Source organism: Rasamsonia emersonii (assembly GCF_000968595.1).
Source record: "Rasamsonia emersonii CBS 393.64 chromosome Unknown ctg1118621760493, whole genome shotgun sequence".
NCBI lineage: Eukaryota > Fungi > Ascomycota > Eurotiomycetes > Eurotiales > Trichocomaceae > Rasamsonia > Rasamsonia emersonii.
The window spans coordinates 1,370-16,800 of record NW_013562963.1 but is presented as its reverse complement, the minus strand read 5'-3'; the positions used below and the strand labels follow the sequence as shown (position 1 = coordinate 16,800).

General features: G+C 50.5%; 5 protein-coding genes across 5 annotated transcripts; 1 reads left to right on the top strand and 4 right to left on the bottom strand.

Annotated features, from left to right (window-relative positions):
• Nucleotides 1–1,662: 1,662 nt before the first annotated feature.
• Nucleotides 1,663–3,178, top strand: T310_7034 (Polygalacturonase; the record flags this gene model as incomplete). Its single annotated transcript, XM_013470164.1, has 7 exons — nucleotides 1,663–1,813; nucleotides 1,870–2,295; nucleotides 2,341–2,501; nucleotides 2,552–2,740; nucleotides 2,805–2,906; nucleotides 2,974–3,048; nucleotides 3,134–3,178. 7 exons carry the CDS (start codon nucleotides 1,663–1,665, stop codon nucleotides 3,176–3,178), a joined length of 1,149 nt encoding a protein of 382 aa, XP_013325618.1.
• Nucleotides 3,179–3,422: 244 nt separating this feature from the next.
• Nucleotides 3,423–5,443, bottom strand: T310_7033 (uncharacterized protein; the record flags this gene model as incomplete). The annotated part of the gene is made up of 6 exons (XM_013470163.1): nucleotides 3,423–3,486; nucleotides 3,539–3,893; nucleotides 3,943–4,396; nucleotides 4,688–4,767; nucleotides 4,873–5,136; nucleotides 5,191–5,443. The coding sequence occupies 6 exons, from the start codon at nucleotides 5,441–5,443 to the stop codon at nucleotides 3,423–3,425; spliced, it is 1,470 nt and encodes a 489-aa protein (XP_013325617.1).
• Nucleotides 5,444–6,680: 1,237 nt separating this feature from the next.
• On the bottom strand, nucleotides 6,681–7,919 carry T310_7032 (Short chain dehydrogenase/reductase; the record flags this gene model as incomplete). The annotated part of the gene is made up of 6 exons (XM_013470162.1): nucleotides 6,681–6,687; nucleotides 6,812–6,862; nucleotides 6,929–7,139; nucleotides 7,196–7,435; nucleotides 7,493–7,834; nucleotides 7,886–7,919. The coding sequence occupies 6 exons, from the start codon at nucleotides 7,917–7,919 to the stop codon at nucleotides 6,681–6,683; spliced, it is 885 nt and encodes a 294-aa protein (XP_013325616.1).
• Nucleotides 7,920–9,267: 1,348 nt separating this feature from the next.
• Nucleotides 9,268–11,705, bottom strand: T310_7031 (C2H2 finger domain protein (Zms1); the record flags this gene model as incomplete). Its single annotated transcript, XM_013470161.1, has 8 exons — nucleotides 9,268–9,653; nucleotides 9,704–9,984; nucleotides 10,030–10,121; nucleotides 10,177–11,114; nucleotides 11,167–11,284; nucleotides 11,342–11,441; nucleotides 11,506–11,560; nucleotides 11,615–11,705. 8 exons carry the CDS (start codon nucleotides 11,703–11,705, stop codon nucleotides 9,268–9,270), a joined length of 2,061 nt encoding a protein of 686 aa, XP_013325615.1.
• A 1,295-nt stretch (nucleotides 11,706–13,000) lies between these two features.
• Nucleotides 13,001–15,168, bottom strand: T310_7030 (Uncharacterized protein; the record flags this gene model as incomplete). The annotated part of the gene is made up of 6 exons (XM_013470160.1): nucleotides 13,001–13,305; nucleotides 13,362–14,054; nucleotides 14,230–14,398; nucleotides 14,449–14,613; nucleotides 14,669–14,862; nucleotides 14,922–15,168. 6 exons carry the CDS (start codon nucleotides 15,166–15,168, stop codon nucleotides 13,001–13,003), a joined length of 1,773 nt encoding a protein of 590 aa, XP_013325614.1.
• Between the last annotated feature and the right edge of the window lie 263 nt (nucleotides 15,169–15,431).

The following is a 15,431-nucleotide window of genomic DNA, read 5'->3' as shown; positions in this document are numbered from 1 at the left end:
TGATAAAAAAAAAGCACCTCAGGAAAGCAGTTCTGGCGCCGAATGCAAGCTATAAGGGGGAAAAAAACCGAGTATTTGCAATTCTCAATTCTTTAAAGGATCTATGGATTGATCCAGGATGATAATGAGAATGTCAAAAGTGCCTTTGTTTAGTTCAGGTAGGAGAGAGAGAAAGAGAAAGAGAAAGCACCATATAGTGAGTATAATTTAGAGCAAAACAGGAGCAAGAGAAATGTATATACTGAAATGCTAGTAAAAGTTGAGATAAAAATATGCCCTCGTGAGGATACTTAATCCTCATCATACTCGCAAAAGGAGTAGCTATCATACATTGAGGGTCAAGAAGGTCGAGTTGACATTGATGTTGATGTTGGTATATTTCTTCATTCGTCTTTTTTCTAACCGCAATATGCAATATATGTATGTACAGTATAATATAGGTGTATGTGTATACTATACATAACTCTTCATTCACCCTCTCCTCTCTTCTTTTCCCTACTTGGACTTTGTTAGTTAATGGGAACTTAAATGGCAAAGAAATAAAAAAAATTAATCCACTTTGCAATGAAATAAATAGCTGATGTGAATGTATCTGCTACAGCGATGAGAAATGCTTCTCCTATCCCTCTTATATGTATGCACACAGTCATGCATGCACAGGAACTTGAACCTATTCCCATTTATCTCCAGTGACTATTTCCTTTAAAATAGCCCATTATTGCAATCATGTATGCACATTAATATTAAGACGCGTTTTCCTTTTATTAAGGTTGATTAGGGCTGGAACCAAACGAATTAGGGCTGTATTTTTAATTCTTTCTCTCTCTTCTTTTTCTTTTTTTTCTTCTGCCGGTCTTCTCGTGGTTCATTTCCCCTAGCAGAGCAAATATTCTATTTCCGCTTCTAGTTAGGACTGCTGTATGCATGGCTCATTCATATTCCTGTTCATCATATTCTCTGTTCAACACATGTCGGAGTATTATATTATCTAATAATCGCGATAGAAACTCATTAACCAAATCGTAAAGAGTGATGACGAAAGTAAAGCATGTACCTACTGTCCTGTCTGTCTCTGATTTTTCCTTCAATCGGCGATTTCCTGTCCAAGTTATCCCTCCTATCGGAAGCGCAGAATCGAGCCGGTCTCCTGCTAGCAAGTTAATCTAGACCGGATGTAGAAATGCTGATAGTCTGTCTAAGTCTGTATAGTAGTGCCGTCTATCCGATTCAACCCCGTACTTCACTACCGAGTCAACCCCACAGGAAACATGTTTCTCCGCCGATTGTTTTTGAGGAGAAATCTGGGGAAAATTAGTTAGATAACTGCAGTGCAAGCTTCGTCATAGATAGGGGCATAGCTCTGGAAGGAACTGCGGGTCTGAGCTTGCTTCTTAGGCAGATAATTCAATTCAATTCAATTCTATTCTGGGATAGTATAAATAAATGAGCTAGCTGCTCAGCTTGCAATGCCTTGCAATTGATCTCGCAAAAGCCAGTCTGCTGAGCCAGTCATTATTGCCCAGATGAAGCTCTCAATTGCATCCGGCCTGCTGCTCGCAGCATCCCTAGCGGACGCCATCTCGCTCTCCCGGGACGCCGCCGTCGGTCCCAAACGACCCTTCAATCCTCTGCCACCAACGTACGCAAGAACCAAAGTCTGCAATGTCCCCAGCCATGGTGATGGCTCTGATGACTCGGAGTACACTCCTGTCCGCCTTGAAAGAATGCAACAATGGCGGAAAGGTCGTCTTTGACAAGCAATACGTCATTGGCACGGCGCTTGATCTGCAGTTTTTGAAGCATGTCGATTTAGGTAGGAAAAAATATTGCAGTTGATTCACTGCATGCACTTATACATTTAATTCCTAGAAATCAACGGCTACATCCAATTCACCAACGACACCGACTACTGGCAAGCGCACGCCTTCCGACAGGGCTTCCAAAACGCGACGACCTTCTTCCAGCTCGGCGGCAAAGACGTCAACATCTACGGCACCGGCACGCTGGACGGCAACGGGCAGGTGTGGTACGACCTGTACGCGCAGAACGACCTGATCCTGCGGCCGATCCTGATGGGCATCATCGGCCTGCACGGGGGCACGATCGGTCCGCTGAAGCTGCGCTACTCGCCGCAGTGGTACCATCTCGTCGCAAACTCGTCGGACGTGCTGTTTGACGGGATCGACATCAGCGGGTTCAGCAAAAGCAACAATACGGCCAAGAATACGGATGGCTGGGATATCTATCGCTCGGAGAATATCGTCATTCAGAATTCGGTTATCAATAATGGTGATGGTATGTATACAACTAGAATCTACTAGATTTATGCTGATATTGTAGACTGCGTCTCCTTCAAACCCAACAGCACGGAAATCCTCGTGCAGAATCTGCACTGCAACGGCTCCCACGGCATATCCGTCGGCTCACTGGGGCAGTACAAAGGGGAGGTCGACATCGTCGAGAACGTTCTCGTCTACAACATCTCCATGTTCAACGCATCTGTAAGATTCCAACACTTCTCCAGCAGGACATGATCTGACCAAGGTGAAAGGACGGCGCCCGCATCAAAGTCTGGCCAGGCGTGCCCTCCGAGATGTCGGCCGATCTGCAAGGCGGTGGCGGTCTGGGCAGCGTCAAGAATGTCGTCTACGACACGCTGTACATCGACAACGTCGACTGGGCGATTGAGTTGACGCAGTGCTATGGCCAGAGTAATGCTACGCTTTGTACGGAGTATCCGGTGCGTCGCCCCAAGAAACCCTAAAGAGAAATTCTTTTTTTTTAAATGTCTAATTCGATATTAGAGCAACCTCACCATCTCAGACATAGTCTTCAACAACTTCTCCGGCGTCACGTCGGGCAAGAACAATCCTTATGTTGGGACGCTGGTCTGCTCGAGTCCGAATGTAAGAATCTGTCACACTCTGCGTGCTGTATATGGAAATGCAACCACTAAATGCTGCGTTTTTCTAGGTCTGCTCCAACATCACGGCCACGAACATCCATGCCATCAGCCCGATTGGGACGAATGAGTTTGTTTGTGATAATGTGCGTCTTTCCCCAACCACATCCTGGTATATCCTTTTTTGTCTGCTATGTATGTACAATTATTGACTGTTTTCGGCATGTATAGGTCAACGACTCCAATCTGCAGGTGAACTGTACATCATCGTCGTAGTTATCACAGAATACGGATGTTCAACAAATTTTAGTTTAGTTTGCTTTCGAATTCCTCATTTCATTTATTTGAGTTAGAAAAAGTCTGTTGTACTATGTATGTACTGTACATTTTCAGTCGTACAGGGAAAGGATCAGATTTAAGGAAAAATCAATACATGTTATAGTCGAGATCTATATACGTCTAGATGGATGAACATACGCCAGGCATAATCATGCATACCTAGCTACTTTAGCAGCAGCAGCTATATCCGATTAGTGATATTGTGACGATGGACCCAGCTCCGGGAGCGTTTGCCGTAGATGTACCTGACAGATATCAGCGTCAACACAAAATACAGAAAAAAAAAGGTGTACGCACATCGGCACAGTCAGCAATGTAACAGCGACTGTAATCCCCCCAATGGTAAAAAACGTCTTCCTCACCCCCTGGCTCGCAAGCCACCCGTTCATGTAGAACGTCAGCCCAAACGCGAACAGGTTCTTGAGGCAGTTCATCGTCGCAAACGCCTCGCCGGCTTTTTCGCGGTGGCAGTCCACCACGTACGCCACCACGCCTGTCGTCGCCAGCTGCACCCCCAGGTTGATCAGTCCCAGGCAGACGATGACGGGGACGGGCCAGGGGTCCAGCGCGTAGGCGGACTGGCCCCAGGCGAAGAAGCCGGTTGCCGTGAAGAGGAGGTTGGTCAGTAGGATGGGGAGGCGGAATTCTGGTTCTGCAGTCCAGTTAGTCTGGTTTCTTGATTAGGACAGGTGTTGGCTTACCGAATATCCCATTGTTCCTCTTGGACATCCTCGTCACCACGCCGTCGATCAGCGGCCCGGCGACCAGCGTCCCTATGACCGACGCGACAAACGACGACATGTTGGTCGCGCCCACCGCGCCGATGGAGAAGTTGTACGGCGGCGCGGAGAAGATCTGCGACAGGGTGACGGAAATCCCGACGAGCCAGGAGATGTCGGTGGTGAAGATGATGGTCGCCCAGACGACGGCCGGGGAGCCAAGCAGGTAGAATGGCCGGACGAGGGTGTTCCAGAACGAGACGTCGTTGACGTAGCCGCTGTAGGGGAGGAGCTGTCTGGCGTAGGAGATTGGTTTGTCAGTGGAACTGGGTCGGGAGGAAGAAGCTGTAGAAGCTGAAGCTGTAGCTGTAGCACCAGTCTCTTTGTCACCGGCGCGTTCGACGTGTTCGAGAGTTGGTTTTCCATCCATCGTAACCTGAGGCTGCATTAGCAGACCTCACATACAAAAAAAAATATCCAGAGCCTGGCTAGGGCAGGGTAAATACCGCCTTCTCGCCCGTATCGATATTCAACGCCCCCTCCCGATGAAACGCCGTCTCGGGCATGAAGAAAAACACCAGGAAGAACATCAGCCCAAAGGCGCCGCCGATGGAGTGCAGGGCGATTTTGTACGAGCCGTATTCGATGATTCCGCCGGCTGATACATACATATACAGGTTAGTGAACGAACTCGCATACTGGATTCGTCTGGATTCGTCAGACACACCGATTGGAGTCGCAAGGTTGATTCCACCCAATACGCCCAGGTTGAAAATGGCTGTTCAAAAGCCACGTTCATGCACGAACCTATCAATCAGTCAGTCAGTAAAAAAAAAATCTTAACGAGCAAGGCTACTGCTGACCAGATATCAGCAATAGACGCCGGAATCAGCGCCTCCATCGGCGCCATACACAACCCCGCCAGCGCTCTAGACGCCACCAGCGACGGAAAACTCTTTGCCTCAGCGCCCCAGAACGCAGACGCCATCAGCCCCAGCGTCGTCGCCAGGTAGATGGGCCGTTTGCCGTACTTGACGGCCAGCGAGTTGAACACGACGCTGCCGACGGCGATGCTGGCGATCATGCCGCCCTGCAGACCGGAGACGAACGTCGTCAGTTCGACGTTGAACAGCTCGGCGAGTTGGACGAAGGCTGCGCCGAGGAGGGGGCCGATTGCTGAATGCGTTAGATATGATATAGATGATATAGATTTGATGTATCCTGACGTACCCCCCACACATCCACATCCCCACGCAAACGCCACCGTGAACATCTCCTTCTTCCATCTAGGCCAGTTGTACGGATCATTGGGCGAGTCTGATGGCTGGGGGACGAGCACGAAGCGGCCGGATGAGTCGTGTTTGAGCAAGCTGGGGTCGACGCCAGAGACACCGACGTCCTCGCTGCCGAGCTCCAGCTCGTTGAGGGGAGCGGTCCCAGGGACGTGGTCGAGTTTGGTGTCTTCAAGGATGCCTAGGGGCATGGTGTAGCAGGCAAGCAAGGTCGGTCAATTGACTTGACGGACTGACGACAGAGAAGAGGTGACTGTCGATCAGAATAATCCCAGTAGTTCGGGTGAATAAATAGTTCTTTCTTTAGCTATATCGAAACTGAACCTTTCTCCATTCGTCATGTGGAGTTCGTCAGGACTAGACTTGTCTCCAGCAAAGAAGCGTAAGCCATGCTATGCTATGCAATGCTATTCTATTCTCTGCTGTGCCATGCTTACGGTTACTGCAGCAAAGCTCGAAAATAGTCCGTGTACCTAGACTGATAGACTGTACCTGTTTAGGATGTAGCTGGCACTAGGTAGATACTTGCTGCTGACAACCGTACTAAAGGTTTTTCCCCGGACAAATTCGCATACAAAGTACGTATGGACTAAAGAAAACCATATCTTGGTACTACACGATACAAATGTCGTACAAAGTCTGAAGAAATCAGAGTCAGCCTGAAGAAACTCGAGTCAGTCCAGTCCCCCCCTTGTCCGGGATTTACCCCAGGATTTGTCCGGCATTTTGCGGGGGGGTTTGCAGCTTGCCGGGTGTCGAGTCTGGGAAAACCCCAGACGCAGTCTGGCTGGGGTGAATGTTCTGCAGAATTATCCGGACCGGGAGTGTAAGCTTACGGAGGATTTCCGTGAATTTCCTGACTTGAATTGAATTAATAATAACCTGGTACAGTACACTACATACGGGGTACACGTATGTACTCCCCGCACTGCGAGAATACAGTCTAGTACTCTCGTACTCCTACACGATGGTTCATGTGGAGACGGCTGCAACCATCCCACGTCTTTCCCAAAGCGGTAAATGATTCATCAGTCAGATAATTCATCAGACCTTCTTTCGTCTGGCTTTCGTCTGGCTTTAGGCTGAGTCTGTAAGTGTACGGAGTAGGCACCGGAGAATTCAGGCTATGACGATGAGTCAGTCACCTCGGTAATTAATAATACTTGTACAGCAGACTTGCTCCTCCGCATTTCTTCCCCAGAGGCCCCACATCGATCAGCTTGCAGCAACGGTTGATAGAGGACTAGTCAACCATGTCAATCCGTGGGTAGTGTTGAAGAGAGTTGATTAGCTGTTCCTGGGACTGGCGTCAGCGATATGACCGTTTATTGTCGTTAGTCACCTCTTTCGACTGAAGTTGCACCTTATCAAGTCCGTAGCTGAGATCGATCCGAGGAACTGATTATCCTCAACTCAGGAAGAGCCTACCTATTTTCTGTTGACAGATAGTTATAGTATGGTAGTCATACTACATGTTGATACGAAACTTCTAACAAAACAAAACTATGCCAAGTTACCCATCTTACAGTATAAGACAGCAAGGCAAGAATAGTACGTACTTAGTAATTGTAAGTTTGACAGAGTAATATTGCAAAAATAGTGGTTGAGAACTAATATGTTCAATTCGGAGCACAAGTATATTATATTATTCCCAGGTATATGTATATCAAGCATACCCCAATTCCCAAAACATCTCAATATTCCTCCCCGTATTCTCATCTACATAAGGCGGCGGCTCAGCGAACGTGACATGCTCCTCATGCAACTCCGCAATCTTGCCCGTCAGATTCGCATCGCCTAGCAGCGTCGCGACGGCCTTCGTCGCCGTCGACATGGGTGTAATGACCATGGATTTGAACAGGGACTTGTCGGTGGAGATGTTCGTTTCTGCAGACGTCAGTAGTGACATACATCTATATGTGTATATATATGGATATGCTTACCGATTACGGCCGGCGCCAGAGCATTAATCTGGATATGCTCCTGCGCAAGAGGCCGTGCGAGGGACCGCACGAGTCCGATAACGGCGTGTTTCGACGTTGCGTAGATCGGGGCTATGGGGAAGGGGTAGAGGCCTGCATTCGAAGCCGTGCAGATGATGCTTCCTCTGGAGGGGAGAGCGGTTGTCGTGGTCGTAGGTGATGGGGGATTCTTTAGAATGTAGTGGATTGCGAGTTTGACGGCTGAGCTCACCTGTTAGCAGCTTCGACAGATTGATAATATCTGTAAGGAGATCCTACAGTAGATAACCCCAACAAGATTAACATTCAACGTCACCAACTCCGGCTTCGACGGCTTCTCTTCATCCTTCACAATCAACTTCCCCTTCTCCGTAATCCCCGCGTTCGCAAAGACATGATCAATCCGTCCCTGCGCGTGGTACACCTCCTCAAAGGCCGCCGCCTGGCTCTCCCAGCTGGACACGTCGCATTGATGGAAACTGAAGCTTGCTTCGGGGAACTCGTTCTGCAGCGTGGCGAGGGTCTGCTCGCCCGCGGCGGCATTGATGTCGAGTATGGAGATGTGTGATGTTTCCGAGGCGAGGGAGCGAGTGATTCCGAGGCCGATTCCTGATGCGCCGCCTAGTCACCTGTTAGTCTCGACATATTATTTGATTGTTTTGACTGACGAACCGGTGACGATGATGCTTTTCTTTGTGGAGGTCATGCTAATATGATTGATATTGATATTGATGTTGATTGTGCCCAACAATGGAATCAGTATCAATCAGTGTCTCTCCGTCTGTCTCAGACGATGACTGCTAGACTAGACTCCTCCAGCAAAAAGAAAAAAAAAGCAATATTTCGAGTCTGTCCTGCAGTTTAGAACTTTAGTCAGCGATAATAATAATAACTTATCCAGAAGACTGAACCGTAATCGATCAAAAATCAAAAATTACCTCTCGCAAAACCTTCCTTTCCTTCCTTAGTTGAATAATAATAATACATCGTATCTCTCTCCAGAGTCCGTCCGTCCGTCAGTCTGAGTCTCCACATGAGACAAGGATGTACAGTACAGAACAGTACAGGTACAAGTTCTCCCGAGTGGGGGGATACTCTAAGTATTACCCCTCCTCAACTAAATCCGGCAAATAATGATATCCTTCTGTCCTTCCTGTCCTTCTCATCAAGTATGACTACTCCCTAAGAAGAAGAAAACAAAAAGACAAGAGGGGTTATTCCGGACCATTAGTTACATACATACATACATACCTACCTACGTACCTAGTAATAAATAATAACAGTTATTGTGGAAATTCTGAACGATGTTCATTCATTCATTCATTTATCACCCTCGGGGAGGAAAGGTTAATTTAATAATACCGGGATTTTTTCCCTGATGGACTGGTCCAGTCCAGTCCAGTCCAGTCAGAATTTGCAACGAGATCCAGAATAGTGTGACACTGCAAAGTTTAATTAAAAAGAAAGTTGCAGTTGTTGGGATGGGACGGGGAGAAGGCAGGATATATCCGATATTGATTATTGATGATTGATTGATGATTGATTATTGATGAAGAAATGCGGGGATTGGACTGGCATCATACGTGGGGTTAGCCAATTATTATACTGGAGAAGGTAGACTGCAGGTGAAGTAAGAAACAAAAAAAAGAAAAAAAAAGAAAAACTGCTTTTTACTCTGCAACGAGCATCCTGCCTGTACAGTTGTATGTACATGTACATACATACATACATTGCAAACGATCCGTATATTAGAAAGTAAAATACCAAGTAAATAAACAATCCGTACCCAACCCTTTCCTTTCCTTTTGTTTCCTTCCTTCCTTCCTCCGGACTACCAACGCCGTAAATATAGATATATACTATATATACCTGATCAGATGATAGATAAATAGATAGAGATTCCTTAAAACCATAGTTAACCCACCTAACCATCGCCAATCGCCAATCTCCATCGGACGTGACCCGTAATCATAGCAGTGCAGTGCAGTGAACTCGCAGAGAAACACCGACAGTAAGTAAACAGTTCGGAACGAGCGACAGTTGAGGAGTGAAATTCAGTCGTTGTCATCCTGCAACAACACTTTAAGCTTCTCCAGCTTGTCCTCGCATTTCACCTCCATCTGCATGGTGACGTCGACGCTGTGCTTCTTCGTGATCAGCAGCTGCGCCACCAGCCAGAAGTTGTACCCGTTCTTGTAGAACCCCATCGACGCCCACTCGTGGTGCGGGATCTCAGTGCGCAGCGCCATCCACAGCGTGCGCCACCGCGCCAGCGCCGTGCGGATCGACGTCAGGATCGAGTCCTCGGGCATCGAGTGGTTGCTGCGTTGGTTTTTGTTTTCGCTCGGGGAGGACGACTCGGAGGCTTGCTGCTTCGCTTGCCGGATTCGCATCAGGGGGATGAGGTGCGTCATGTGCGAGTTGATGAACGCGTAGAGAACTGGACAGTCAGTCAGTAACCATTCCAGAATGGCTATGTCTTTTACATACGGTGAATCAGAATAAACATGTCGAGAACGGTAAATTTCACGTTGCTCGCTCCGTTGGACGACTGGTTGATCGGCTGGTCCTCTGCAAAAAGGAACTGGAACGCATCGTAGACGGTGGTTTCCCGGCTGAACCGGAAGTTGGGCTGCGCAAAGGGATGCTCCGAGTTGAAGAAGGCATTCTCGCAGGGCAGGTCGCACTCCATCTCCGAAGGCGTCAGGCGACAGGGGTAGTTCTGGTAGAACGAAAAGGCACAGTCGAGCAGCAAGATGATGTTGATCGTGCTGATTCGTTAGCCTAACACATATAATAGTAAGAAGCATACCTACCGAATGCGACTCTCCTTCTGAATCCACAGGCTTTCATGGATGCGATCTTCAGGAAGATGGCGGCAGCCAGTAAGGCCCATACTACGTGCAATCTTCACAGAGTGAGTACGGTGAGTACGACACCTGACAAAAGGAAGAGCGACGTACCCTGATAATCTCACCGAACCGGATCTCCATGGCTCGATTGCGCGCCGCTTTCGATCCCGCCCAGTACTGCACGACCACCATGATATAGGCGGCCTGGAAGTGCTGGAAATGCACCCAGTCTCTCCGTTCCGCATCTGTCATCGGTCGCCCGACAAACACCCGGCTGACCTCACTCTCGCAGGCAAAAATCTCGGTCGAGAACACATACAGCTCGGCGAAATCCAGCATCCGCCTCGCGACGAAGGTCTCCCGGTCGTCGTTGGAATACATGGCGCCCATAAACACGATCGAGGCCAGCAGCGGCGTTGGGACCTGCTCCGGGTCGAACGATGGCAGATGGATGATTGGGCAGTTGGGGTGCCAGTAGCGGAAATACAGGCCGATAAACTTGCGGATGCGCGAGGTCGTCAGGAGGAAATGCAGGTTGGTCGAGATCTCCTGCTGCGCCTTGGCGTCGAGATTGACCGTCCATGACCTGGCCAGGATCGATTGGATCAAGGTGGTTGCGAACGCGCTCTCCGGTTCGTAAAACGGCTGCTCTCCGACGACGGCCAGGTTGGGATCCTGTCCTGGGGGTAGCATCGGCTGATGCGCCATGCCGCCCGTGAACGGATCCTGCAGTGACTTTTGCGACTCGGCAAACGGCCCGTTGATGAACGACATGAAATTCTCATGGAAGAAGGAAAGGTCGTCGTGTTCGCCGTCGACAAAGGGCGGACCGTATTCCGGGGGGTTGCCGCCCAGAGGGTACGAAACGATCGGGTTGGTTACTTCTTCCAACTCCCTCTGGGTGTGATAGACCATTCCCCGGGTCCGGTCGCTGTGCGGAGGCAGATTGAACTTTTCCGTAAAGCTGTCCGTGCCGCCATTGAGGAGGAACTTGATCGAGCCACGGTCGGAGGATTGGTCGTAATCTTCAGACTTGACCGAGGTCAGTGCTACAAGCAGTCAACACGCTGTCAGTACCATGAGTCCAGTGGCAAGACGCACGTTTGGCGCTCTCTGCTCCCGTCGCAGGCTTTTTGCGCTGGTTGTTGCACTTGAGGTTCCTCTTGATGCACGAGCTGCAAGGGCTCTCGCCATCGCAGCGGAGTTTCATCGCAGTGCACTACCACACATCAGACATTGTCTCTGGCCCTCTCCCACGCATCACGGGCATGCGTACCGATTCGCAGGCATGGCGCCTTCGCCCTCTCTGGCCGGTTTCGGGGATCTGCCGGTCCCCTCGCTTGGGACAGTCGGGGTAATGGTCACGCAGGTTATCACTAGCAATCAATCATCAGCCATCAGCGGTGTTCCAACTTCCTGGACGCCTCATGGAGAGCTCACCATCGTGCAAAGGCCTCGCTACAGAAAATGCATGAATAGGGCTTGAGGCCCGAGTCTGACGGCCCTGGTCAGCAGCGACATCCAGGAGGACCTAGGGGACAGCACATACGACGCAAGTGATGCCTCTTCAGATGATCGATTCGCGTAAAGCCGCGCTGACAAATGGTGCAGCGGAAATGCTTATCGGATGCCTGCTTCATTGTGGCGGACGCGCGCAGGCCATTGGGACGCGGCGTCGATCGAGAAGCCAAGGTCGAAGATAGGGTCAAGAGCTCTCTGGATTAAAAAGGACGGTGCAGTTGCTGTCCGGAGCACAGGGAATCGGTTACTCCGCGGTCGTGGAGAACGCGCGGGAGGAGCAAAAGACCCCGACCGAAGAGCAGGAAGCGCAGCGGTTACTAATCGGCAGACAGTCGCCAGGCCCTGGGGAGTGGCTAATCGCTAGTGAATTAGGTTAGTTGGGAGCTGAGGCGAAGGGCTGATGGCCGGAAGCGTCCATCCAGCTGGTGGTGGTGGCGGAGATGCTCACCGTGCTGGGCTCGCTTGTCAGTCGACTGAATCAATCACAGGGCCGTTCTGAGCGAATTTGGGTTCCCTGGGAAAGCAGACAGGGCAGAGCCAGGCCTCAGGAATGCAGTCGAGCGTAGCAATAATGTCTGCTGTTGCTGCTGTCTGCCCCAGCTGGGCCCACCGGCTGTTGGCTGTTGCGGGGAAGCGAGCCATCCGGAGAAGGGCGACCGCAGCCGGCTCATTGGCTTCCGGAAGCAAACGCCCGGTCAGGAGCCACGGGGCCGGTGCAGCAGCAGTTGGAATTTTTTTAATTTACTCCGTATTTTATTCCTTATCACCGTGCCATCCTCAATCCTGCAGACGGCGTAGCAGCTCGCCCAGGCGCAGCGCAGGATCCGACTCCTGGCGTCCTAAATCCGCGCCGATCGACAGGCCAGCCGGAATAGGGGCCTACTCCGTCTCCTAAGCGAGCAGCCCTGGCTGGACCAGCGCCAGTCCATGAATCAATCCCCTCTCGCGGACAGCTGACAGCTGTGCCAGGGATCAGTGCGGATGATAATGTCGCTGCTGGGAGCTCGATGGCAGGGATTTCGAAATTGAAGCCAATGCAGGGACACGCCAGATCTCCTGCCATGCTGGTCACGTGACCAGAAGATATCGCGCAATTACGCCTCAACGTCTGCCAACGTCTGCTGAGTATCCGATTATCCGGTCAAAAGTGATAGGGGCCGTTTTGTATAGTAATTTCTTTTCTTTTTCTTTTCTTTTTCTTTTTTTTTTTTCGTTTTGCTCTCATGGCTCATAAGTCTTGCTTACTCTGAGAGTACTATGGTATATACTGCACTGTGTGCCAGATAGCCATACTGCAAAACAGAGATCGAATAATTTCAGGAGCAGAAACAAGCAGAAACAAAAAGACAGATAGATACGCTGCAGTCATTGTCAGAATAAAAAAAATACACATACAGGAAGCATACAGGCGAAATCAACTCGATGTGCACCATTGGTCTGTCCATTTTTCATATTTTGCAGCCACTGCCTCAGATCCATTCGTCTCAGATCCGTTCGTTTCTGGCCCTTTGCCATTTAATGCCGCACTCTCGACATCGTTGACTGGGGTCGGAAAATCGACCTGGTCGTCGTCCAGGTAGTCCACATTGACCGTCCGGTTCCTCTCGTCCTCCGTCATGCCGTCCCCGAGCCACCCGTGCGGGTTGTCGTTGATGTATTCGTACTCGAAGTCTTCCCAGCGAGGGTTGGCGAACGTTTTCATCGCGTGGAGGGAGGATCCTGTCGATCACATCAGTCATGAACTGAGATAGAGCGAAGAGGGCAAGGCAACTCACCCGGCCACAGCGCCGTGACTCGTCCATCCTCGCGGCCTCCCTTGTACCAGCTACGGCATTTGGTGCTGAACACCGTCTTGCTAAAGTACTGCTCGCAGTACTTGGTGAACCGCTCAACCGCCTCCCGGCGAGGCGCCATGGCCCGGATGTTCTCCCGCTGCATCTTGGCCACGCACGCCGTCATGTAGTCGATCTCCTTCTCGATGAGAAGGATCAGACTCCCTGCGCCCAACGCTGCGTTGGGCCCCAGGCAGATAAAGTAGTTGGGGAATCCATCTGTCGCCAGGGAGAGGTAGGTCTCTGGAATCTCCCTCCATTTGTCGGACAGAGACACGCCTTCCCGTCCGATGATGGGGAACCGCGGGGCGAACGTCGTGTCGAAGCCGGTAGCACACACGATGGCATCGACGGGGCGGTGTTTGCCATCGATGGTGCGGATGCCCTCCGCGTCAATCTCTGCGATCTCCGTGAAGATCACCTCCACCTTGTCGTCGGTGAGGGCTTCCAGATACCCCGGCCCAGGAGTCAGTCGACGACATCCCGGCGGGAACGAAGGAAGCAGTTGGTCTGCCAGCTCCGGTTTCCGTGCCAGGCGTCGCTTCATGTTCTGGGCGAAGAATTCTTCCCCTGCGAGTTGCTCGGGGGTCCCTTTGATGGTCACGCGGTGGTTGGACTGGAGTTCGAGTTCGATGTCTGCGATGACCCTTTATTAGCTTGCTCCCGTCGATAAGAGTATCTCTTCTTGCCTTTCCTGAATTTCTGATAAGCTTGTCGATCAGTTTTGAATTTTTCAATCTCTTCCGCCGTAAATGAGACTGCACCATGTGAGCATGCACTGCGAGAGGAGACTAGATTGCGGCACACTTACTGTTATCCAGTCCAGCGCCGCCTCGTTCGTCAATCTTCTCTCGAGCGAACGTCGGAGACAGCCACGTCCTGCCACGGGCATAATGGTCGATATGGGCAACATCTGGGAGCATCGCGGGGACAATCTGGATCCCACTCGAGCCGTTGCCGATGACGGCCACCTTTTGCCCCTAGGCGGTGTCAGTTGACAGCAGCTCATCGGGAGAAAACTGGCACCTACCCTGTAGTCATAACTCTCATCCCAGTTGGCGCTATGCAGCAACTTGCCCTTGAAGTCGTGCAGGCCTGGAATATTGGGCCATTTCCAATTGTTGAGGGCTCCCTGGGCGGAGATGAACACGTCGCACGAGTCTTCATAGACCGATCCATCTTCGACGTTTTGAATCTGGGTCATTCCAGGATTAGCAAGGTCAGCAATCCTCTGGCAGGCCGGCACAGACCTTGAGCAGCCATTTGGACTGGTCCTCGTCCCAACGCGCCTCGACGACTCTCTGCCTGAGCTTGATGTACTTCATGCAGCCGTATTTGTGCGCAATCTTCTTCCAATACTGGTATATCTCCTTGGCGCTCGCATAGAACTGCGACCACTCGGGGTTCGGCTCGAAGGTGACCTGGTATGTGTGTGCCGGGATGTCTTAAACTCATCAGCTTGACGACGTTCATGTCTTTCTTCTAGTGAATCAGGGACCCTACCACACGCGCAACCAGGGTAGCGATTCTCAAACCACGTGCCGCCAACATCGGCATTCTTCTCGTACACGCACAGGTCGAGGTTCCGGATGCGCTGCACAAGCCGGATACAGGCCGTGATGCCGGAGATGCCCGCGCCCATGATCACGACCCGGATCGGGCGACAGGCATCGATGGCCCGGTCCTCGACGATCCATTTTTCCTGGGGATGATGAAATCCATTCCCGTTCTGTTCGACGTTGGCTGGCATGCTCTCGTCTTACTGATGACACGAGGCAGAAAGTATATATAAGTATATAAGTATATGATAAGTATATCTATAGATTGAGTATATATATGGAGAGCTAGAATGATGGATACAGTATTGAAGAGAAGAAACTGAAGAGCCACAGTCCTGCGTAAGAAAATAGATAGACATATATATAGCGTCCTGGAATCAACCGACTGACAGATCTAACTCAGCACTAATAGTATTAGAACAAACATCGTCGAAAGACGATCCCATTCTCCTAG